General features: G+C 38.5%; 2 protein-coding genes across 3 annotated transcripts in view; one reads left to right on the forward strand and one right to left on the reverse strand.

Moving 5' to 3' along the window:
* PLPP1 (phospholipid phosphatase 1) overlaps window positions 1-12,078 on the forward strand; it is a 57,698-nt gene extending 45,620 nt beyond the window's left edge. For both annotated transcript variants that reach the window (XM_051804695.1, XM_051804694.1), the window contains exons 5-6: window positions 9,236-9,412; window positions 11,623-12,078. In XM_051804695.1, the coding sequence (XP_051660655.1) occupies window positions 9,236-9,412; window positions 11,623-11,748 (303 nt within the window). In that variant the 3' untranslated portion in view covers window positions 11,749-12,078. The remainder of the gene's footprint in view (window positions 1-9,235; window positions 9,413-11,622) is intronic.
* MTREX (Mtr4 exosome RNA helicase) overlaps window positions 11,952-26,107 on the reverse strand; it is a 46,581-nt gene continuing 32,425 nt past the window's right edge. Inside the window, exons 17-27 of the mRNA XM_051804676.1 lie at window positions 24,993-25,165; window positions 24,641-24,709; window positions 21,898-22,026; window positions 20,811-20,921; window positions 20,310-20,498; window positions 19,007-19,170; window positions 17,718-17,823; window positions 16,469-16,525; window positions 15,902-16,068; window positions 12,565-12,665; window positions 11,952-12,199 (exon numbers count right to left, since the gene is read on the reverse strand). Of these exons, the coding sequence (XP_051660636.1) occupies window positions 12,147-12,199; window positions 12,565-12,665; window positions 15,902-16,068; window positions 16,469-16,525; window positions 17,718-17,823; window positions 19,007-19,170; window positions 20,310-20,498; window positions 20,811-20,921; window positions 21,898-22,026; window positions 24,641-24,709; window positions 24,993-25,165 (1,319 nt within the window). The 3' untranslated portion in view covers window positions 11,952-12,146. The remainder of the gene's footprint in view (window positions 12,200-12,564; window positions 12,666-15,901; window positions 16,069-16,468; window positions 16,526-17,717; window positions 17,824-19,006; window positions 19,171-20,309; window positions 20,499-20,810; window positions 20,922-21,897; window positions 22,027-24,640; window positions 24,710-24,992; window positions 25,166-26,107) is intronic.

Here is a 26,107-nt window from a genome sequence, read left to right on the forward strand (position 1 = left end):
GAAGGCATTCTTTGTCTGTTCCTGCACCCCAGTTTCTTCTCTTGTCTCTGGCTGAACTATGGCCCAGTACAAATAAGAGGCTTTGTGGAGATTAGACTTCTAGTTCCTTTTCCCTGGTAATAACATTATTCATCTAGAATGTCAGATGTAGGGATATCTGAAGAAGGTTAGTGGCTCCTGTGCAGTATGTTAATATCTTGCTGATTAACACAGCCTTACTGCATACCAGAAAAACCAAAAAGGTGCCGATGTCTTTAAAAAGACAGCTAGTGCAGGAAGGTGAGGAACACACATACACAGTTGCCCATGCTTTAAGCCAAACGTGCAGCACTTGATAACTTGTTTGTTAACTGAACTCTGATATATGTTGGCTTCATCTGCTCCTTGCACACATTCTGCAGCCACGCACTGAGTCATCAGCAGGACCGACTGTTAACATGTTGCTGTATTCAGGGGCAGTGTTAATCATAACCAGACACTGGCATGCTGGTTTCTGGAGAGGCTGGAGGAGTCTGTCGTGTGTGTGTGTACTGCAGAAAGCATGCTCTTGTGTGTTACTTGCTGAACATGTGTACTGTGTCAGGTGAAGCTATGACTTCATAGAGAAGCAGTCATGGGAGAAGCAGCTGAGGGGGCTGGGGTTGTTTAGCCTGGAGAAAAGGAGACTCAAGGATGACCTTATTGCTCTACAGCTACCTGAGAAGGTTGTATTTGTGTGGTTATTGGTCTCTTCTCCCAGGTAAAAAGTAATAGGATGAGAGGAAATGGCCCAAGTTAATGCCAGGGGAGGTTTAGATTGGATATTAGGGAAAATTTCTTCTTGGAAGAGATTGTTATGCATTAGACCAGGCTGTCCCGGGGAAGTGGTTGAATCTCCAACCCTGGAGGTATTTAAAAGATGTGTGGATATGACACTTGAGGACATGGTTTAGTGGTGGTCTTGGCAGTGCTGGATTAACAGTTGGACTCAAAAGATCTTAACGGTCTTTTCCAACCTAAACAGTTCTATGATTCTATGACATTTTTGACTTGGCAACCATTTGGATTTCTTAAAGAGTCTGAATTATTCTGGGGAGCATTCCTTCTGTTTGAGAGATTCCTGAAAGTATCTGAGTTCTGACAGCATGGCTTTACTGGTATCAGGAGAAGAAACTGCAATTTTGAACATAATCCTGTGCTGCATGTGCCACCTCATAGCAAGGGCAACACATGAAAACACCACTCACTGCGTCAGTCACCAAATTCTGTACCATAACTGTTTGTTGCATTGGAATGTTAAATAATTTATATTATCTACATATTTAAATACACAGCAGTATATATATCAGCTGCAATTCTCACAGTATAGACATCACTGCACCTGTAAAAAAACTGTTGTGCCTAGCTGGACTAGATTAAAACCTGGGTTTTCAGCCCACTCCCATGTTAAAGTTACGGTGTCTTCTAGTTTTTAACTCATTGATACACAGAATGAGTGAAACACAGGAAAAAAATCTGCTTGCAGACTGTCAGTCTAGGAAGCTTTAGTGGAGAATGTATTTTGAGACTCATTTGGCAGAGCTAGATGGGTTAGTTTGGGTCCAGGCAGAGCTATTATCCTGGAGATAACAGCTTCTGCCAACATCTTCATGTGGAAACTAGATGAAGTTTGACCGTAACAGTATGTGGGAACCCAGTGACCTAATAACAGATGCTGGATCCCAAATTGTCTCTGTCATCTGCCCCTGCTGCTCCTTTCCTTTTATAGTTAAACAGCTGGCATGGTCTCTCCTGTATCAACAAAACCATTTAATCTTGGCTTGGAGAATGGGAGGGCAGGTATAGTTGAACACTTCTTCTAGCAGTGTTTAGTGTGACCAGACTAGCACCCTGCCCCCTGGAAGGGGAGATGCTGCAGCTAATCATAAGAGGGTTTTTGACTTTTTTTTTTTAAAACTTCTGTTTAAAAGCTATTGTAAATTAAAATGCTAAATGCATGCTGTCATCAGTAGTGAGAATGGTCCACTGCAACTGTTGCAGTTGGCAGAAATGAGTGTGGCCCTGAGGATCAGGTTGCTGTAACAGTCAGTCTTGCGTGTAGCTGGGCTGGGCACTTCGCTGCCTGCACCTATGAAGAATAGGGCTGCAGTAACCCAGCCAAGAGGCCCTGCTATTCTGGGGATGGCAACGTGTTTGTGCTGCTTACCCTTGGTACAAAAAGGGATGATGAATCTTGCGCAATGTAACTTGAGTGGCTCTCAAGCTCTCCCGCAGTTCATTGGAAACATTTTATGTGTCCAAGGACACAGGGAATTGCAGATGAGGAGTGCATCTGCTGTTTCAGTGGCCTAGACTGACAACCTTCTTTTGCAGAGAGATCATAGGATAAACAAAAGTGGAAGGGAGCTTTAGGCTGCTTTTGGTACTCATGTACCTAAGTGCACCAGTCAAGCTTTGCTCTTTACCTCTGACTTTAATTTTTTATGTTGGGATTGGAGGTTGAGTGAAACAGTACTCAAACATTTAAGAGCCTAGGAGCCTTACAGTATTTTAGGTATGTCTGTTTGCAACGCACTATTTCTTTACTTTCCCACATGCTACTGACTAGAGCTACAGAACAGTCTTTAATGTGTTCCTATCCATGTGAAAGTTGAGGACTACCTAGTCATCTAAAACTAATGAGAAGACATTTGTTACTGAAAATATTTTATTTGGCTGTAACTGTGCATAGTACCAACCATCTTACTTGAAGCAAAGATATAAAAATAAAGGGTAATCAGTGATGCTGCAAGGCTCAAGGATGGAGACACTTGTGCTTCTACTTGTATGGGCTCCTAATAATGCTTTAATATTGGAATTTAGACTTTGTAATAGTAAGCAAACAAAGCCAAATGATTTCTTCATAATTTGCTTGGAAGTTAGGACAGTAGTGATGACAGTATTGTGAACTGGCTCCTGTAGGACTGAGCTGAATGCAGTTCCTTGCAGGGCTTTAGTTCCTCTAGCAAAGGTTAAAATACTTACTCCAAGTAGAACAAACACATTTATTAATTTCTTTTCTCATCAGAAAGGAACCAAGTGTTGTATTCCAATTTGCAATGGAATGAAATGTTATTGTTTATCCTGCTCTTGTGGTAAAAATGATTTCAATAAGCAGTTATTTCAGCAATGTACAGCCAAGTTGAAGCTGGAGGATTAAAACCAAAAAAAACATTGTTCACTGGACAAGAAAGGTCTGTATAGAACAGATTGATTACACTTTTGATATTGAATTGAAAGTTGAGCTATTACTAGTAACAGACAGGATTTTCTCTCCATTGCATAGGAGGCATCTCTTGCACATCAATTGCCTTTGACAGCAGTATGCAGTTACCTTGAAGAGCCCAGACTAGTACATATTACGCTTTTTGTCCCTAGTCTGGTCATTTTTCCCCCCCTTAATTCAGCTGTCCAATGGATCAGTTACCTGCTGGGCTATTCAAACATCAGAGCTGACACAGGGGAGTCAGACGTGATCAGAGTAATATGAATACCATCCTCTTGATCAGCAGCCTAGACATACCCTCGCCTGCAAGTAACTGCAGAGCTGTATCCTTTTCCTTTGCTGGAAGGGGAAAAATTAATTCTGAAGTGTTGCTTCCTTTTTCTTTATTTTCTGCCCAATCAAAATAAAGCTAAAGAACATAAAATAATGGAGATATACCAAGGATACTTATTAGATATTAAATACTCGATAGGAAAAGGAGGTGGCCTCATTAAAAAGGCAAAATTAATTGATAGACATTGAAGTCTAAGTTGCCTTTTTTTTTTTTTTTTGAGAACCCCAGCTCATAATTGGCTCATGAATTGTTCTACAGCTCTGTAGTCCTTTTATAATAGTTGTGTTTGGACATGAGCCTGTTGTATTTAAAAGTACATGGGAAAGACATCCATATTTCTGGTTTGCAGGCAGTGTCTTGTTGGCTGATGCTTAGATCTCTGTGTTTATTCATAGATACAGTGCTTACAGGTATAAAACAAGCTGTTGCACTTGTATGTAATATTTGCATAAACACAAGACTGTGTATGACGGGTTATTTCTCAGCACATCTTGTGGTTCTTGGCCACTCTTTTGTCTCAGAACTGCAATTTTTAAACTGTTTCCTGGATTTTGTATACTTTCTTAAATTCCAGATTTTGTGCAAGCTGAAATACGTTTAACTTTTATACAAAGCTATTTGAATATAGCTTTTATACAAACTAGCTTTTATATGAAGGTATTGCTCAAGTTTCCTGTAATGAGCAGAAAGGAAAGAGCTATTTTGCAGACATTTATAGAAGTAGTATAAAGCTTGGAGGATTTCTGAAGGGGACCTTTTTCTCTGCTGTTGCCTAGTCTGAGCAAGGCAGAGGTGTTCTGGTCTGTACTGCTGGATTGTTGAATAGGATTGGAACAGGGATGGCAGATCATCTGTGCATCTGTCTAAATGTTTGTTTTCTGTTGCTTTGTAACATTGTGCAAGAATCTAGGCTGAATGTCTCGGCTCTTTCATTCTTTTGGAGGATCTTGTTTGAACAACTGCTTTTATCAAAGATGCTCAGGTGCAAACTGTCCTGTGCAAGTATGTAGTACTGTGGTTATATTCCTGAGTCAGAGCTTCTTGAATTGGGAAGAATCCTTATGATTTGTGGCTCCTGGGACTTTTTGGGTCGACATGCTTCGAAGTTTGGCTTTCCTAGTGGTAGTCAATAATGGATTCAAATACTAATTATAACCTCAGCAGTATTTTGTGCCTACTAGAACAGTAATGCTATGGGGCTTCTCCTTAGTGCTCAGGCAGATGTCATAAACTGAAGTTAGACATGACTAATGGTAAATGCTAACTAAGCTAAGTAAAGGAAATGCCACTTACTTGCTCTTTCCCAAAACATGTACTGACTACTATAGTCTCTTAAAGTAGGGTTTGTTTCATGAGAACTGACTTTCTGCACCTATGTTTGTCCTCCAGACTCAGACAAACTGAGAAGTGTTCTTGTTTCCCTGTGTCACAGGGGAGTTCTTTCTCCAGGAAAACTGTTTCCTTGTTCTATTTTGCTATAGAGTTCATGATGCTGTGAGCCTGTTAGGGTAGAGGAGACCAAAATAAGAGGGAAAATAGGTACATCTCTAAAGTAAAAGTGTGCCTTGCTTCTGTTCCTTAGGACCTGTAGGAAATAAAGTTACTGGGACCTTTTGGTATCAGGAGAAAATCCATTTTTGAAAAGCATTTTGAAAATTGGTACAAGTAGAACTGTTATGTGGTGGGGGAAACCCCCACCCAAAACTTCTTCCTTTTGACTTCCATTCTTAAAGGAATGCAGGAGGATTTCCCATACCTTAATAGGCAAAAGATTTTGCAGTACAGAATTCTTGTATAATATGGTTTTGGAAAAAAATGAGAAGGTATTGAATGAAAAACAACCAAGGGGGTTTAGGTATTGAAACTAAATATCTGAAATATGACCTTGGTTGGTGGAGTGAATAGGTTTTGATAGATTTAAAAGAATTTTGTGCCCTTAAAGTGACACGTTAGCTGTTAAGAAATTTTCTTGTGAAGCTGTATGGTTATACTTCCAGAAGTCCATGTAGGACTTATAAGTCAATGTATTTTAAAATTAGGTAGGCATGTGTACATGTATATTAATACTGCCCTGGTGGAAGAGCAAATGCTTGAAAGCCAAGCTAGAAATGTTGAGTAGCAAATAATTCTCCAGTTCCAGAGACCCTTTCATTCATGTCTGTGGCTTCTTGCAAGAAGCCACAAAGTAGCTGTGAGTTTTTCTTCATTGCTGTGAGTATTTTTAGAAATGAAGTACTAGATCATAGATTAAGAGGAAACTTGTGTTCAGGATGTGTGTGGTGTAGAGAACATATTTTCATTATAGAGTAAGCTAGCAGGGGAAAAAAGGCTGGATATTATTTAATCTCACTGCAAGAAAGTTTTATGAAATCTCTTTGCACTTTAAAAAGAATGAATGAAACAAACATGAGAAACAGCAGGAGTGGAGAGATATAGAGCATAGCTGAACAATACTGATGAAGAATCAGACTGCTCAGAACAGAGTAGTAGAGAAGCTGGCAAGATGAAACAGCTGCATGACAGGAGCCAGGCACCAGAATGGCTTGGGATGTTCCTATATCCTATATCATATGTTCCTATGATCCTTGTGATCATAGCTCACAGATGTATTTATCAGCATCAATCCAAATGCTGGTAAGGGGCATTTCAGTAGCATTAATCAGATGATGTTTCCAGAAGTTCCTGTAACAGTCAGTTACAATTCCACAGATTACAGGTTTACTTATAAAGCTTATTCCTTTCTAGGAAAGAGACTTGGGTGGGGAGGTAGGGATTTGCTCCTGTTTTCCTTTTCTATGCCTGTGCTGTAAATGACTTCAAAGAGGAGCAAAAGAACCTGAGGTATGCTGTGAAGGAGAGGGTTCTGTAAACAGCCTGAAGCCATTGCCCTCTGTTAGTCAACAGGGTCAAAACAGTAGTAAGAGTTAATGCAGCGTGGGACCAGGACATCTCTATATTGTTCATTTAATACTGTACAAGGGCTAATACTGTGAAGGTAAGTTGGGAATACTTCTGGTATCAATCTTTGTTTGATACATTTTGTAATGTTTGAAACATTTAATGAATAAGGCAAAAGCTTCTTTTCTCCTTGGCTGCTTTATTTTCCTGTGTGGACCTGATGGCCTGTTGCAGCCCAGACACGTACTGTTGTCTTTAGGAGTGAGTCACGGTAGTGGGAGGAAGCTTGGCAGGGGAGCACAACAAGTGTCTGAGCCTGTTAAAGGCAGTGTCAGTTGGAAGTTACCCGATTAAAAATAATATGGCACATCTGCCATTGCAGCAGCTGGTTAATAAGCAATGCCTCTCAACAGAACAGCAAAAAACCCTGAAAGATAAAAAAACCCCAATTGTAACCAGAATAACAGCTGCTACTTGTGAAACTTAATACCACAGTGATCAGTCACCCTGATACTTATCTGTGGTATCCTTTCTCACTGTTCTCATGCCTAGTTTTAGAACAATGTAAATCTATTTGCTGGTAGTACGTGCAAGAAGGTTTGTGGTCATTTCCTGTACAGATACTGGAGCTAATGGTGTGAAGAATCCCCTAGAATTGGTGAAGCCAATTGGGAGCCAACTGCTTGTGTTCTGCAGTTGAAGGAACAGCTCCAGATCTGACAGATTACTCGCATAGTATAGAAATGAAGCTTTCACGTAGATGTCAAATACAAGTTGGTTTGATGTTTTGTCAAGCAGAAAGAAAATCTGAATACATGCTGCATAAGGGCAATGCAAAGACTGGTTTATTGGTCATTCAGTGGGGTGGGCTGGCATCTTTCCAAGTTGGCTTCTGTGGCTTGCCTCCTTTTCTTCCTGTGTTCAGAAGTAAACCTGTTTTCTCACATAATTGCAGTTGCATAACCCTTTTTCTTTCTACTATGACTATACATCTTTGCCAATTACTAAAAATGCTTCCATGGAAAGAACTTGATTGCAGCAAGGTATTTTTAGCTACCTTCGGCAGAATTTAGTGAGAATAGGGAAAGATGAAAGAACAGCCAGTATAAAATCATCAGCCAACTCTTTAGGCTACCAGCATGTGCTCCTCGGGCCCACCTCTGGTCCGTTTGTCACTGGGGTAGTGTTCTGGTCTGCTATTGGTAAATCCAGAAGTAATATTATTTTAAGTCCATTAAAACAGTTTTTGTTAAAAGAACTATGTGACAGATAATTTTTCAAGTGGCTAACTTGTATTTTCCCTAGTGGTAAATTTGAAGCCCACAGAAATGTGCAGTGCCCACCGTTTTGAAGGGGGAAAATAATTTTTCAGTTCAGGCTTAGCTGTTGCTTCTTGAGTTTTTGATTTTACCCTGACCTTGCTATTAAAGAAAACTGGTTATGGACAGGGTTGATGTTTTTGATGCTCCATTTATAACTGAAAATGTCAGCATGCCAAAATTATGATGTAAGTTACTCAGAGAAACATTCCCCAAGTGTTTACCTTTGGAAAGTAGCACCTTTGCATTTACAGTGCATGCTCTGTGCCTGTATTTACATTGTAAATGTAATGCTTCTCAAAACTCAGCCATGGCTTTTGAAGTTGGCAGTGGAGGATTTTACTGAAGTTTGTTGTGCTGCTCAGTGCCCAACGCCTGTGTGTTAGTTAACTTCTATGGTTTCTCAGCTTAACCATCAGTTAAGGTTTTGTCCTTGCCCCGAAGTTCCTAGATGGCTCTGAAAAGATATACTCAAAATGTTAAATGTAACTTAAAACTGTATTGTTCTTCTCAGTAAATACAGTAACTATGGTGCTTTTTTTTGGTGATAGGACCAAGTTCCAGAATAAATTCGCTGTTTACAGAGTGGATTTGGAGAAGATCCTCCTCAGCTATAAAGCTTGACAGACCTAGACAGATCCTAGACAGATCAGAGAAGGAGACAAAGGAAGGGTCTTGGTTTAGATTAGATGGGAAAGTAATAGTGTGAATCTGAGATAACACATCAAAAGCATAGATACACACAACAAAAGTAGAGCTGAGGGGAGGGAAAAAGCATGGGAACTGCTCATATCCATTTGTTTACCAGAGTGGCAGCATGGCTAATATGCAGCTAAAAAGGGTGAGGAGCAGACAGAGCTCAGTGATATACAGCAGTGACAACTGAGGAATGTGATCCTAGATGCTATGAATCATTATATCAAGTTAGTTCCGATACTTGGCTATAGCTGGAATATTGGGCTAAAAAAGATGACTGGAAGGTGACTGGAAAGGTGACTGGAATTGAGAATATTTTTAACTTTAAAGTTTTCAACTTTAAAGTCAGCTCTATGCATAGTATATGTAAACTTTTCTTTTTTTACAAGGCTTTCCTGTTGTTCATACAGGAGAAAAATATTGGTTTGACTTCTACTGGATTCTTTTAAAGCCTTAAAGTGCCTCTCATATTACCAGGACCTTTATCCTGTAAATACTCATTTGTTAAATTGGGACAAATAGAGCAAGTATGTACATGATGGTGTTATATAGTCTTATACAGAACACAAAACCCAACACTATCAAACTCTGCCTTACATCCTTGTGAGAGTAAAGCACCTGGAATAGCTGGATATTATGAGGTCTCTCAATGCAAATTTTGACTCAGTTCTTCAATCAGACTCAACACAGTTTTACTGCCTCTGTGTTTACTGCATTTCATAACTATTTTTCTTTTTCTTTCAGCTTTACCTTCAGGCCAGAATGAAAGGGGACTGGGCAAGACTTGTACGTCCTACTATACAGTTTGGTCTCATTGCTGCATCTATCTACGTGGGTCTTTCACGTGTTTCTGACTACAAGCATCACTGGAGTGATGTCTTAACAGGACTCATTCAGGGAGCAGTGGTAGCTGTGCTCATTGTGAGTAATATCCTGAGGGCTGTGCATGTGTGAATGCTGCTTTTATGAACAGCACCTTAGAACTGCAGGCTGTGTTCAGAGGAAAGCAGACCTGTATTTCTAATGCTTCAAAAGTTGCTGACGTGGGGAAACAACTCCATGAACTTGGTGTAGCAGTAGTACTGTGGGGAGTGAGGCAGGCTCTGGCCCAGTGGAAAAGTGGCAGTTTTAGCTGTCAGACAACATGAAATGGTTCCTGCTTTTTAAATAACCAAGAGGGAAATGGTCAACTGTAAAACCACGTGGGCCTCTCTATATAAATCATGCTTTCTGTTTCTAGCCAAATTCCAAATCTCAAGTACAATAGCAGAAGACTGTTTACAAGGTAAATGGGGAGAAAAAAAGGCCTTGAAGAAAAAGGAGAGCATGAAAGTGTCTGCCTCTGCCACCTTACACAGCCTGTTTTCTCAGTCTAATGAGAAAACATTAGACTAAAACCCTTCATTATTTGTGTGCATTTTGAGTAGTAAAAATGTGTTCACAAGGAGCCTGTGGAGTTTAGCTGTATTGATGAGTGAAAAGCTATCCTAAGGAAGAGACACTCAGCTAAACTTATTGCAGCATGCCTGGCTTAGTGGCAGCGGTTGTACTGACTGTCACCAGGGTGCCATGGCTGATTCATCTGTGGGAAGAGACAGAGAGACTTACAGTTCAGAGATGGCAGCTAACTGAGGTCATACTGAAGGATTTGGATACCAAGAACTGAGGCTCAGCTGGGAAGAGCCACCTCCAAGATAAATACTTTGTCAGCTTTCTAAAGTCCATACCCTTCTCAAGAAGGGTATGGTTCATTTCAAGACAAAGCTTTGTTTACTTGTTGCAATCAATAATCAAAACAAATCTTGGAGCAGCTCTAGGAAACCCTACCCCTCGTTTTTGTACAAAAATCTTATTTTCTAAGAAAAGGAGTGCAAGCAGTAAGAAACATCAGGGATTGAAGCGCTGAGGGCACTTTTATTAGGAAAACAAGTTTAGTGAAGGAGGTTGGATGGTTCAGAAGGTATCTTAGAGGTTCTTGGTATACAAGAAACAACAGAAGGTGGCATTACAGTGAACAGTTAAAAGGTGAGGAAATTGTTTTTAAAAATATATAACACCACCAACCCTCCCCTCCCCAAACTCTTACCTGGAAGAACTGAAGAGTTCCTCTCCAGAAACTGAGCTGAAGCAAGAGCATGCTGTGGCAGCAACTGCAACTGGACTGCTAAATTGAATTGAGCTAATCCAGCATTAAGTGGAAGCTGAAACTCACCTGGTCAGTGGCTAAAGCAGTTTGGTGGCTCATGAGCCAGCTGCCAGTGCAGGAGACTTTCTTCTGCCATAAATGATGTTCTGCAGTTCTCAGGGTTGCAGTGGGAGGGGAAGAGGTGACGTAGGAAGGGAAGGTGTCATGAAAGAAGGCACCTCATTTATTACACTCCATGCAGCACTGTACCCAGAACATACACTAGTGTGCCTTGGTGAAGTGAGCAGCAAGGTGCAGAACTGGATCAAGGCACCTGTCTCATAGTCGGGGAGATGTCTGCCAGCTGTGAAAGAAGTGAGGTGCTATGTTCAAAGGAATGCAGGAAAGGACGCTGTAGCTAGAGTTGTCCTTACAGGTGCTGGACTTAGGGGTGAGGGACAGGTATGGAGGAGGGAGAAGCTGTGAGCATTGCCAAGGAGAGGAAGCCAAGCTTGGTTTAACTGGCTTTAAAGAAATTCAAGTGAGAGTGACACCCCGGAGAATAGCAGATACTAACTACTGAACCCTGTTCCTCAGCTAAAGCACAAGCTTTCCTGTATTGCATAAATTACAGAAAAAATTTACCCATACTTGCAATGTGGGCCCCTCAGCAAGCACACCTTGCTCCTTCATTTAGAGCTGTTCAAAGTATGGCTGCTGTAATGAAGCAGTGCCTGTAAGGCACTCAGCAGTTGTTAGCACAGGCCTTGAATTTGGCTTAAACCATCAGTTGACCTAAATGGTCAGTGGGAGGGTAAAATGGAGGGATAAAAAAACTAATGAAAGAACAGATGTCAGAATTTCACACAAGACTTCCTAATCATTTTCTGATGTTTTACACTGATTAAGCTTTTTATTAGTCTTGATCATGGAATTTATCTTCTGCAAAAACTGTTGTTTCAAAGACTTACAACTGCAGGGATGTAACACTAATTTGTTCCCTCAGGTTGTGTATGTGTCTGACTTCTTCAAAGTGAGAGGATGTACATTTCAACCAAAAGAAGACTCCCATACAACCCTACATGAGACCCCAACAAATGGAAATCATTTTGGCAGCAATCATCAACCATGAAGAATGAACCACATCACCTGTCTTGCTCTGAAAGAAAACAACTTCACAAGTTTAACTATGTAATATAAGTAAATGCCTTTAAGGGACTGCTGCTGCTCTTGGATGCTCACTTTACCTGTATATAGTAACATCTGCCACAGTTATTGTATATCTAAACTTAAAATTTCTGTTGGTTATAGCTCTCACTTAAAAGAAAAAAGCTATTCCAATTGTAAATTTTTATTGAAAAACAGTAACAAGTTATATTACATACACTGCTGTTTGTATATGCCTTGTTGAAACAACTCTGGTTTAAGTACACACCATTAAAAGAAATTACTTGACATGGAAGTAACGTGATGCTGATGAACTTGTTCCATCCTATATGTGAATATAGTACTGTTTCTGGAAGACATCTTTTACAGGTAAAGGCTTGCAGCAAACACAATATCTCTTTTGATTTTTGTAATCCCTATTAAAAATGGAAAAGCATGTTAATATCCATCAGTCTTAACTGACAAAATCACTATTTTCAGTACAGTTACAAGCATGTTACAAGTATTAAATGGGAGCCCTTGTACATTCATTTTCAGTCACAAACTTAGTTAAACTGTCATTATCTACCTCTTTAAGTCAAACTTGGTAACATCTGTAACACAGATGTTATCTGGAAAGATAACCAAGAGCAGTGATCCCATTTACCCTGAAGTCAACACCAGAAGTTTACATTACCAAATCATTCACTTCTAGGCATCACTACCTGTGTAGCCCACCCTCTCTGGCACTTTTATGTGCTTTATAGTATTACTTTGTAGACTGTGAAAGTCAAATACATACCCTCTGCAAACTTGTTTTCCAGTTCTGTATTCCCAATGGCTTTTGCAGCCTGGCACATCTGCCGAAGCAGTTCTTCCAGCCGTCTCATGCAACGAATTATGCTACCTGCATAAAGAGTGAGGGAAAACCTTGTATCACTTTGTGCCATATCATATCACTGAGTAATTCAGGACCAAAGTAATGATTCCTTCTTCAACCCTGTTCAATTTATTTAGAAGCAAAGGGTAAGAACAGCCATATGTCTTAAACTTGGTTTCTGTTTGCACAGTAAATTTCTCTCTGAAGATAGCAGAGGGACAAGCATTTGGAAACAGTTTCAAGGAAATGCCTCACAGTCTCTATCTAGTCATAGGACTTTGTGGGCTGTTAAGTAATTCCTAGTGGATTTTTCTTTCAAGTAATTCTGAAAACTTCCCTCAAAAACCATAGGGGATTAGGGGATTCAAAAATTTGCTGCTTCAAGAACCACCACAGATCTGTTTCTGGTTTGTTTTTTTTTTTCTTTTTTTTTTTTGATAACCCTTAGTTCTTTAGTTGAGGGACAGTAAAGAGTAAGTGATCTGCCTTACTACTGCTGTGCCACTTGAGTCCATGGACCACTCTATCACTCAGTTGCATGATTACAGTAATGTACACAAGCTCTGTGTACAACCCAACACCCACTGTGATTTTTTTTAAGCATCCATCTCCTCTTGAAACTTTCCTTGCAGCTCAGCCTGAGTCACTGCTATGAGTTTCACAAAGACCTTAAACACTTGTGCTCTTCTGGCCACAGGCAAACAGTATCCTGTTTGGTCATTTCCTCCAGCAGCACCTCATATCTACAGTCAAAATTACTGTAGGCAAAATAACTGTCATAGGGTAAACATGGGATGACTGGACAAAGAAGCAGCCCTGCTGGGAAGGACTCGGGGTTGCTGGTGGATGTGAGGCTGGACATGACCCAGCAATGTGCACCTGCAGCTGAGAAAGCCAAATGTGTCCTGGGCTGCATCAAAAGCAGCATGGCAGCAGGGAGAGGGAGGTGATTCTGCCCCTCTGCTCTGGTAAGAGCCCACCTGGAGTGCTGCATCCAGCTCTGGGATCCTCAGCGCAGGAAGGACCTTGACCTGTTCAACAGGTCCGAGGAGGACAAAGAAATGATCAGAGATGGAGCCCCTCTGAGGACAGGCTCAAAGAGTTGTGGTTGTTTAGCCTTGAGAAGAGAAGGCTGTGGCAAGACCTTATTGTGGGCCCTTCAGTACTTACAACGACTGATAAGAAAATGGGGACTGACTTTTTAGTAAAGCCTTCAATGATAGGGGCAAGAGGTAATGGTTTTAAACTGAGAGTGTTGATTCAGACTACATACATGGAAAAAAATCTTTTAGTATGTGGCTGGTGGAACACAGGAACAGGCTGCACAAAGAGCTAGTGGATGTCCTATCCCTGGAAACATTTAAGATCAGGTTGGATGGGGCTCTGAGCAACCAGATCTAGTGAAAGATGCTCATTGAAGAGGGTTTGGACTATATGACCTTTCTATGGTTCAGTGAAATACTACCTCTAGACAAGGCATAATATCTGGAGTAAAACTATCTATATGAAAAGAACATTCTACAAAGCTCTTGGGAAAGAGAGAAATCATGAAAAGTAAAATAACACCTCTCTTCTAAAAAACATTTATGTGGCCTCAGTAGGTCATATCAGTTTCTACAGTAAGAACAGTTTGTGTAAGGACAGCAATCTGTAAAACCTACTGCAGTGACATGAGATGAAAAATCTCACCCAAAGAACAATCCAGTTTTGCATTCTTCCCGACAGCTTTAAAAAGTTTCTCTCTTTTTTATTTATTCCCAACACACACATTTCAGCTTAATGGCAATGCATTTTCATTAGCAAGTCAACACTGCTCCAATGTGTGGCAAGCACACTTGCTCTTGGAGCACTTGGGCTTCTTTTGTATTCTGATTTGGAAATCACTGTCATCACTTGGCTAACCAGGGCAAACTACCCTGGAACTTAGGAATACCACACTGCATTTAAAGTAAGCATAACCAACAGTGGATGCCTGAAGTGCTTTCCTTCCTTTTGGACAATGCACAGAAAACCAGCCTATTGAAAATTAAGGGAAAAATCATGCATCGACCCTTGCCAAAAAGGTGACCTCAAAACAGGCCATTAAGGTCTAATTTTGAGGGAGCTGGCACTATGGACTAGGACAAAGCTGAGCAACTAGCCTTAGTACATATATGGTAAATGGAAAATGTTACTGCCCAATGTATTCTGAACAGTCAAGTGTCAATGTAAAAATATAGACCAGCTACTGCTACTTTTGTGTTCCACCTACTCAGGGTGCCTCTGCAGCAGATGGAAGGCTCAGATACTCATTGCAATAGGAGGAATCTGCTGAATCAAAGACTGTCAGGACTCCTGTTGCACCCAGGCAATATACTTTAGAAAGTTCCTGGGTCTATGCATTGGATTACATGCATGAATTACGTGCGTGAATTCCCTTGTTTTAAGGGCTCCCATTTGCAAACAAGAAAACAGCATCTGAGAGAGGCAGGGCAGCGGTGACAGCAACAACTTCAAAAATCAAAAGAATTTTCAAGTATCAGTCACTGCACACAGACTTGTAAGGCATCCTACTGTTCTTCACAACTTTCAACACAGGTGGTAGAAGATGAAATTAGGATTTTTATTGTGGTTTGACCTTCAGGGGTGTGAAGGTATCTTTTAAAAAGTATCTGGGCTTTAAGTCATCATACTTTTAAAAAAATGCAAACAAAGTCTTCTTCCTCAAGGGGTGATTTCTTGTACTCCAGGTTTAGGAACTTAATTAACCTATATGACAGTTTATATCTGGGCTTTACAACTATCTGCATTGCAGTGCTGTGATGAACCATCTAAAACAGAGACTTTATTACCACTTCTTTCTTCTGTCATGATTAAGTCAGCAGGAGGAACTGTCAGCTGGTTACCAGGTAAATATAACATTTAACCGTAATGAGAGCAAGCACAAGAGATGTACTTCTTCGTGACAAGCATTTAGAATATGGTATTTTTCCCTTTAACTAGAAAAAGTAAACATTAACTTTTGTCTTAATGCTTAGAATTTCTTAGTTTCACAGAAAGTTTTTAAAATACAGAGATATCCCTTTTGAAAATCTTCTTAGATTCTAAATTATCAACAGTGTAACTAGAAATTAATATATAAAGTCAATAATTTTTTTCCCACTTCATTTTAGCCATGCCGATACCTGCATACATCTGAGTTTATTATAAGGGTTTTCAGAATTACCATTCCATGTTGTGGAATTATCATCTCACATCTTCTAAAGAACAAGTGATTAACCTACCTTCAAAGACATCAGTCATTCTGCAGATGTGAGCAAAGTTAGCTCCATTTGCCCATGTATGCACAACATCCATTAGGTTGGGTCTGAAAGAATTTAAGTAATTTTCTTCATCAATTTCCAGTTTTGCTTCCGCTGACACCTTGGCAATCCTTTTTGCACACTCCTTTAAAATAAAATATTTTAAATTTATAATATATTTAAACAGAGTAAGTGTTTAACTGATAGAAAGACTTGTACATTATTAGGTACTACATACAGAATGAGGTTTCCTTTCTAGTGTGAAATTACTCAGAATCAGAAAGTAAACCACTGTTTACATTAAGCCTGCCTGCACTAACAATTTACAGTGCAGTAAGCAAGCTTATAAAAGTTTTAAAGGCATGTTCTAAATTTGCACAGATTTCTTGCAAACAATATAACCCATTATTACACACTGCAAAATCACATGCAGTGCCAGCCAAATTCACTGATGATCCAAGATCAGGTCTTTACTGTGCACTTATTATACATTATTCATAATTTTTGCTCATGTTAACCCTGAGCACAGACAGATTTCTAATTACCTGCATTTGCCGAAGTGGTCCTGCCAACTGCTCTGTCAACTTTGGCATTTCACTGGACTGAAAAAGAAAATGTTCAATAGGCTCATGTGCTCCTATATATTTACTCTACACCAAATTAAATGCAAAAACAGAAGTTCAGGGTGTGATACTGGCATCCTAAATTATTCAAAAAACATCTCAAATGTATTATCAAACACTAAAATTACTGAATTCCCCAAATACTTTTTCCTCAAACTAAAGCAGAAAACTAAATATTTCTGTACAGTATGCTGCCACTATGAAAAAAAGCACCTACTTTCTGGATACTTCCAAAATTCCCTTTATTTAGCTGTATCATCGTTTTGGACTGCCAAATGAACTGCCATTTACTGCTTTTGACTATTAAAGCTTTTCTTTTAACAATATAAAAATTTTGCAAATGCTTTTAATAACTTAAACGTAAGTGGCAAGGTATGAAAATGTGGCTGTTGAAAATACAGCAACATTTTTATGCCCTTGCTGTTTAAACTCAAGTACTATTGTTGAGTGAAACACAATACTCTAATTAACAACGGCTTACCTTGGTGTCCCTTCTACTAACAAATGTAATTCATTAGCATCTGCTGCTGTTTTTCTATATTTAGAATCAAATTGAGTGATACATCTTGCTAGTTATTGGCAAAAATGTTTCACATGGAAGTTTACTATATTTCCCTGATGATGCTAACCTATACAGCTTGTAGATGGGAAAACAATGACGTCTGGTATCAAATGCCCATGTTTTTGCTTTTAAGAACATATGGTCTGTTTTTAACAGCTTTTTTCAGTATCAATTCCATGTGTGCTGCCATTTCCATCAATAGGTCAAGGGTACTGTCCAAATAACATAACGTGGACATGTCTCAGAATTAAAGACTGCCTCACCCCTGAGTGTTTCTTTTTGAAATAAGCATTTCTACATTTTAAATTATATGGAGGCATGTTTGTATACATACATAAATATCAGCATGTATGCTGAGAATCTATTCATGCTGCTTCATTCATGAGAAGGACTGCCATTTTACACAACCTTTGGCATGTCACTCATGAGGAAAGATACTTTAGCACTGAAGCTGCAATGCTTTTGTGAAGTTCACATCAAACACCTTAGGAAGGGACAAAAAATTTGCAAGGGCTGAAACTGTTATGACCGATTCCTGGAACTGAATTATGAACAATACTGTTGGAACACAGGAATGTCTAGAATTCTTGAACTGAAGAAGTAACTCACATTCTCTTGAAATACGAAACAGCTGAGTAGTGCAGTTGCCTGTTCTGCAGTTAAGTCATTGAAGAGACCATTGAACATCATTTCTGTCAGGAGTAGTTCATCAGCACTAAAATAAAGACAAGGAAGCTTAGGGGAAAGACTTATCTCTCCTGACAGTTCATGTAAGTTAGTATTAACAGTTGCTTTAGTCAGTTTTTTTCAGACAGGGTATCAAAAGATCGAAAAGAACCACAGAGTTAGGCAATTTAAAAGGCCTAAAACTCGTACCACTGTTGCTCATAAAAGATTCAACTGGATATTTCCATGATACTGAAAAAAGGAACAAACTGGCTTCAATTTACTTGAAAAATAAAGACTTAATTATGAATCATAAAAGAAAGTGCATGATGTGGGTACAAAATCCAAACACATACTTATTTGGATAAAACACCGAATTGTTGGTAAGACAAAACCTTTGTTTTTAGAGATTATCAGTGAAATGCATAGGATGGGGGTGGAACAAAGCAGACTTTTACAAAGAGTTGTGTAACTCATCAAACAGTTTCATACAGGCAGGAATTTGATAAAATTCTGATTCAGCTTCCTCACTTGCTATCAAATTTTGCAGGGGAAAAAGTTATTAGATATTGAACAAATATAGGAAGCATCTTTCAAACTCACCTGTAAGACAAGGAGTACAGCAGTCACTGTGACTTTTAAAAATACATAATTCTACCAAAATCTGAATTACACGGTAAAATATTAAAGTCCAATTCATGAGCTTCCCTATCTTTCAATATATAGGTACCTGCTAAATGTATTAGAGTAAAATGCACCACTTCACAGAACTGTTCCATCAGCCCTGTGGAAACAATTAAGCTATATTCCAAACCTGTCAGCAACCTGATAATTGCTGACAATCATTGTTATGCTCTTGTTTGTGAGTGACTCTGTACCAACAGTCCTGGTTGAGCTTCAACCACAGGCATCAAGACCATCCTCTCATGTAATGTACAACATTGAAAGAAAACACAAGCTATTGCCTAAGCCAGGTTCAAAATAGCCACTGTTTTGGCACTTTCATGTCCACATTTTAATTTTAAAATCTATTGTATTTTGTCCTTGAGTTGCTACCTTTACTTTAACTGCCTTAATCAGTATATTCCCTTTGTTACACAAATCACAGTCTCTGAAGAATCTTTCTTATGATGGTCTCAGAACTTCAAAATATAAACATAAGGTACTAACTTCAACAAGGACGGCGAAGTGTGTATTCCTGACAATAAATACTTTGCACAGACACCACCTACCTGCTGATTTCACAAGCGACCCGTCCTTTCATCTCAATAACATCTGAAGAGGTGGCAAACCCCAGTCTTCTCAAAACACGCTTGCGGCATTTGAGTTCATCCATTTGTAGGACAGTTCTGGCTTTCTTCAGTTCTCGCTTTGCTACTTTAATATCCATAGCAATCTAGGGGGGCAGAAGGACAGGAATTATACGTGGCTGGTTTAACAGATGCAACTGTTTTAAAAACAAGGTGTCAGAACAATTGTATATGAACATATTAGTTGACACTGACTTGCCTAACTCTACTAAGAAGAAGGTTTAGAAGAAATTAAATAATACTAATAATCTAAAAAAAATCAGGTCCATTTATCCATAGGAAACTCTGGCAAGCTTGGGAAGTCAAGCTATTTACCCAGCATGGGAAACAACCCAAGCAAGCCCAAACCAAAAGGACATGGAAGCAATCTTTCATTGAGAAATGAGCACTCATCTTCTGAGATCTGTAGTAAGTCTCAACTAACTAACTATTCAATGAAATGTAACCCAAAGGCATTATTTTTTGCACTTTTGAGTTTCTCCAGTGTCTGGCAGTTCATCACAGTCACTGTCCAGATCCTCACAGCAGACACCCTTTGCAGAAGACTGCTCAGTTCATCAGGTAACTTTCAGCACATGTAACTTTGTGCTGCCCATACCAGAACTACCTCACTCCTGTGAAGCAACCCCTGGAGAACCTATTTTCTGGAGCAGCACAGAAACAGGAGAGCTGGTTTTGTGCACAACCAGTTTCAGTCTAGCAGGGTACAACTCTATACAAAATAAGTAAGTGCATTGCTTCCAGGATGGGAGTCAGATCAGAAAGGGGCAGCACAATGATTTCTGTGGTAAGCTAACAAGCCCCATCAATTTGACCTACCTTTGCACAAGTATACTACAAATTTTAAGTTAAAATTACCTATGTATCAAAAATTATCTATAAAGACTTTTCCTACACTGTATTGTGCTATGCCTATTCAGCAAAAGACACTCTGGTGATCCCCTGTAACCTTCTAATGCCCAATGACTTCTTCAGAGTTTTCTTTCCAGATGTACTTCCCATCTGTATCAATCAAGGACACAACACCAACTCAGCCAGTTTGTTACTGAGATTCAGTAATTTTACTGTATTCAAAAGAGTTTATTTGGGCTTATTCATTTAAAAAAAAAAAAAGGTTATTTGGGCTTTGCAAATAAAAAGCAAAGCAAGCAAGAAGAGAACCATTATCCTCTCTCTCTCAGTCTGCAGCTAAATAAACATACTCTGTTTTGGTTTGTCTCTTTACCTGTGCTTTTTTTTCACAGAGTTTATATACGGTTTCCAAGTTGGGATCATTGTGAAGAGGATGTGAATACATCCTATGCTCAAACGCCTCTACTTTTTGGATTACTTTTTTCAACCCTTGGTCTTTGATGCCCATGTCATCAATGGGGTCTAGTAACGGTACTCCATCAGGAAATCGCTTCTGTACTTCCTAAAAGGAGGAAAGAAGATTTTTTTCTTGTAAGATTAGCAAGAGTAAAATAAACCACATTTTACAAATTAGCTGGCATAATTATAGGGACATAGAAGGCTGTCATGTTTGTTATGTGATGTTTCAGCAGTTTTCAAAGTCATTTTAAAATGTCTCAACAAGGAGAAACAACTGACGTACATTGTGGCTTCCCATCCCTTTAAAAAATAAGGCTGAAGATTTGACAGAAGCTTTATACAAAATTCTTTACAAGTTGTCTTGGGTCCAAAAGTACATCAGAGCAGAATGCTTACACAGCCTACTGGAGCTTACCTGTATAGACTTTAACACGCTTTGCCTGTTATCAACAGGCCTCAGGTCTTTCGGAATGTAAAGTCGGACACTGCTGATAGCTGAGATAAGATGCACCAAAACAGGAACAACCTATCAAAGACAGTGTAGTAACTGACAAATTAGTAAAAAACATACTTCTTATTATTGGTCCATAGCAAAACTGTTTCAAAGGAAAAGGAAAACTGAGTATAGGACACAGCAGTGGGTAAAGGAATATCAGGAAGCAGGAATGAGATAAAGTATTCATAAAGAAGAAAAGTAAATTTGTCCAAACTGAAAAATTCTAAATACAATTAAATCTGGAGAGAAGCTACACATGAAAACAACAGCTTTTCTATTATCTTGTGTCTTATCTGCTGGAACACCTTTATAAGTCAAACCAGACAAATTATTGTCATATACTTAACTAAGAATGCTAATAAAGAACATCAAACCAGAAAATATATATTCCTAAGTATCAAAACCGTGATAACATTATGAAGAATCAATACTGTATCTCAAGGTTTAAATGGACTTTCTGAGAAAAATAAGTTGGACAAATTAAACAACTGTCTCTGATCTGAGAATTGTAACTGTCTTGATACAGGGTTTCAAATCGAAAATTTTAAACAATGCAAATACTTTCAATAAATATTTCAATTTAATTTTAGAATGAGACAGTCTTGGAAAGCTGCCCAGGGAGCTGGTGGAGTCACCGTCCCCGGAAGTGTTCAAGAAATGACTGGATGTGGCACTTAGTGCTCATCGTCTAGTTGACAAGGGAGTGTTTGGTCAAAAGTTACGATTTCACGATCTTGGAGCTCTTTTACAACCTTAATGATTCTATGATTCTAAGAAATAAAAAAGGAATTCTGTTCCCAAGGACAAGATACTGATTAAAAAAAGTATCTGTCAAACAGCACTGCTAAAAATTTAATAATTTATTAAGAAGGCAGAGTTAGGTGTACACTCCGTCCTCTTCCTTAATGCATCAGCCCCTCTTTTACCACAGTCTGCAAATGTTTTAGAAATACAATACTGGAGAAAGTTTATAAGGAACTATTGAGAATAAACATGTATAACCAACCTGCATCTCTCCTTTCTCATCAGGTCTGGCTGGCTTTGCAGCCTCAGTAGCAGAATTTTTCAAACTGTCTTTGCTACAGTGTAGGAGCACTTCAACTACATACAACGGGTCCAATTCACCAGAATTTGGCTGTTGAGGGTACAGGAAAAAAAACAGGACTATAACAGCTATTTTCATATATCAGAGAGAATGGAAGGAAAATAAATGATTTATTCAACATTAACAGTATAAAATGAGCTATGTTTCTTTACAGAGTACCAGCTCAGTGTTGCAGTATATTCTAAAAACTACTGAATTAGTACTGATTGAAAGATTCCTCCCACTGAAAAACACACTTGAAAAATTACCCCTCTCCATCCTCCCCCACCAGTGTAGTCTAAAGTCTGCTTGCAGCTTTAGGTGTTCCTGCCTTTTCTTCTAGATGTAGCTCTTTCAAAGTAAGCCAACATGTTTTGAAACATTTTTGCATATTAGCATCATGCTAGCAGTGACCTTTGTATTAAAAAATAAAAAAGAAACAATTACAGCACAGGTAACGAATTCAGAATCCCAGATTAGTAACATGAGACTCAAATTCAATGACCATGGTATAGCACTAAAAATATGTTTATATAGTAAATGTTATAAATAAACAAGGATTATAATAATCTGAAAGGGGAGACAGAATTCCAGCATCTCAAATTTTAGTATCAATAACTGTTTACCGACAAAAATCTGATGTCTAGAATCAGGGATGAGATGACAATGTGGACTGTAAACAGCACAACAATATCACTAGCATACTGCTAGCACAATATAGTGGAAATAAAATTCCCCACTCAAAAATATTTGGGTTTTTTATGAATTCCAAAGCAAACAGTTACTTTGCCGTCTACTATAATGTACAATATATAGCAAGCACCTCTGCTTGATACAAATTATTCTGTCTACTGTAACTCCAGATAAAGTGCTATTTGCACCGACAATTTTGTGGAATACTGAAATGTGAAATTATTTTGCGGAATACTGAAATGTGAAATTATGATGGAAAAGCATCTACATATAACTAACAATAAACATAACTGACATGACTCATGCTCTCACAGTGCAACGAACAAAGAGTATTACTCAGTGAAATACAGACATAATATAACCCTAAAGGTCAATATTAATTCATACATTCTTCACTAAAAAAATTACTTAATTCAGAACTATGATACAGTGCAGAAAAATTTACAACTGAAGAAAAACTAGTACTATAGACTGAATTCAACATAATTCCTAAAAGCAAATCCAAAGAACTGTTCAGCTTACAAGTGGATGAAAGTTTAAAGACATGGCATAATAGTGATATCTTTCCAGTACTAACTAAGTATACTACAACATTAAACAGTAACAGGGAAAGGTATCTGTATCTCAAGACAAAAATGCACTGAATAGACCATTAAAATGGGTAAATAACAGATTCTTCAAGTAATTTCTTTTGCCTCTGCTCGTAGAAACTAGTATTTTCATACTGATTTTAAAAGTTACATAACTTTAGGTCTGTTCTTTAACTTCCAGCACCTGCTGTCATTCTTTCCACACATGCAGAAGGAAAAATTCAACCCAGCTGCTAGAATGACTTGATGAAAAAAGTGCTGCTGGAGACAGAACCATCTCTTGCAACACAGACCGTACTTGCAAAGCTAATCTTCAAACCCAAAGGTCTGCACAACAGTGAGACAGGCCAGATAGGGAAGGCAAATATATATGTGGATAAAATATGACACAGATTGAAGAAATGCCTTCAGTGATACAGAAGTTGTCAATTTTACACAGGAAGCTGGGGTTTGGGGGAAATCTGGTTTACTACTAATGTGGCTCTATGAAATAAGCAATCTAGAAAAAAAGGTTTAAACAACAGCAGTAACAGTCCAGTTTTTCAACCTGAAAAAAGAAAAAAATATGGCTTTCAAAAGGAAGATAGAAAACCAAAGCTTCTACTGCATCACTGCCCTCTGTATTGTCTTCCAAATTTCCCCACATCCATTTCTATTGTTTTGCTCTCTTTGTATTTTAATTTCTCAACTTTCAACTCTACAGCAATGTCTCAGAGGACAAGCAATCCCACGTCTCGTGCATTAACTTAGGACTCAAGACAGTTCCCCAGTTTAAGATCACCTTCTACATAGAGCCAAATGTCAGTCTCCATATGTTCTTAAGCCTCGCTTATAGAATCTTTCTCATGAGCAGCTTAGTGTAGCGTAGGAGATGTCTCAGAAACAACCTGGTTTGAAACGTCTGCAGTGCTATGCACAAGTAAGCATTTCCTCCACTGTGGCGGTTTGTATCCCAGGAAAAATGCCACAGGTCATTCTGGGAATTGTAGTTCCTGATACACTATTGCACATGCTCCACGGAGTACTTGGATGTGATTGGTTGAAGATCCTGTGTTACTATTCAAACTGCATATATAAGGTGGGGTTGTTCTCAATAAACTTGATTCAGCTGCTTGGAACCGCAAGCGATGGGGTCCGTGCCCTCAATGCTGCATGCACAAATACATCAAAACTTAAAAAATGAACGCAGGACAGGGGGGTTGTCCCATTTTCTATAGCATTTTTTTCTTTGTACTTTCGCTTCAGGAAGCTTTTTGTAAATTTTGGGGTGAAAGGAAATATTTTTGCCTTTGAAAACTATATATAAACAAAACAGTTTTATCTTATTCTCAGAAAAAGCAGTAAGGTATATATTTTGCTAGTGGAGAGAATGTGTATTTTACCTTCACATTTGATTTCTTAGAGAAATTAACAACCACTCCCCATCCATAGTCATCACCTTCATTCTTCACCTGGAAGTATTACAAGATATTATAATCACATATAATCACATCCTAGCAAGCATAACTTTTTGTATTTTTGATATTTACAACAGCAGTCATTATGAAAAGAGTATTTCTTTCAATGCATTACTGAATGTTTAGCAAAGAAACACAACAAGTCAAAACTGGTGCTTAGTGTGATGCATGTAATTTTTCAAGATGTTAAACTGGCAGACAAAAATGAATCCTGCAGATTTCACAGATAGGTAAAGATTTGAAATAAAAAAAAAATAATAAAAAAAAATCAAATTACCTTTACCAGTCTTCCTGGCTGTAGAAAGGGCAAGCAGTACTTTGGTTTATGAATATACTCTTCAATTTCTTTACCCAGTTTTGCAAGCTGCTGTCGGATTCTGTAGTATATCACCACATTTTCTTCATTGGGAATTGCAATTTTGTTGTACTGTGCTTCCAAATTATTGACCCCTATAATGAAAAGTAAAATATGATGGAAATTTATAACTTTGCAGATTTAGAAATCAATGTTTCACTTTCAGATCTACATGACTAATATTTTGTGATCATTTTTGGTACCCATTTTCTATTTACAATAATCCATTCTCTGGAAAGCTAGAAATCTATAAATTTGTCCACTAAATTTATTTATAGAAAATTAAATACTAGCATTATTTTTCTTAAGTAAACAAGCTTGAGAAACTGGAGAAGGCTAGACACCCAATTGTGCAGGAATAACTGATTTAGGTTTGCACAGAAGTCACACTAAAACTAAACAGTATGATTCATCCTCTCATACTGGTAATACCACTAGTAAATATAAACTAAGGGCAGATTTTATAAAAGTCACTTTCTTCTCTCTACCAACTCACTCTCTAGTGTGTTATTTGAATGCTTCTAAGTGGCCCAGAAATCCCACTTCACTTGGACTTGAGAGAAAGCTCAGGGAAGCGCTCCCTATTTTTAGATGCCACCTTTTTAAAGAAATAAGCCATTCATCCATGCTCATGGCATACTTTCCTCTGTGATCCTTTGTGCTTTTAACTGCGGCTGAAGCGGTTACAAAATTCTAATGTATGGTGCCTAAACTGAAACTGTCCAAAAACTATGAAAAATGTTCTTCAGCTCTATTTTTCTATTTAAACAAGCAATGTTGGAATGACAGACTAAAGATCTTGGCATGTCAACCAGAATGGGAACGTTCCAAAGAAATAAATACTATATTTAACTACTAGTGCACCTGCAAACTAACAGAAACTCTGCAAAGGTAATTGAAACCCTCCCTCTGCATGTCTTTCAAAGCTACATGCAACTACACACTTTCTCTCTTAATATTCAATTAAGAAATAAATTAATGGACTGCTTATTAATCATAGTTACCTGTCATGTTCCTAAGATTCTTCTAGCTCAAGT

The sequence above is a fragment of the Manacus candei genome, unplaced genomic scaffold (assembly GCF_025592945.1).
Source record: "Manacus candei isolate 608988 ecotype Guabito, Panama unplaced genomic scaffold, ASM2559294v1 h1tg000061l, whole genome shotgun sequence".
In the NCBI taxonomy this organism is placed as follows: domain Eukaryota; kingdom Metazoa; phylum Chordata; class Aves; order Passeriformes; family Pipridae; genus Manacus; species Manacus candei.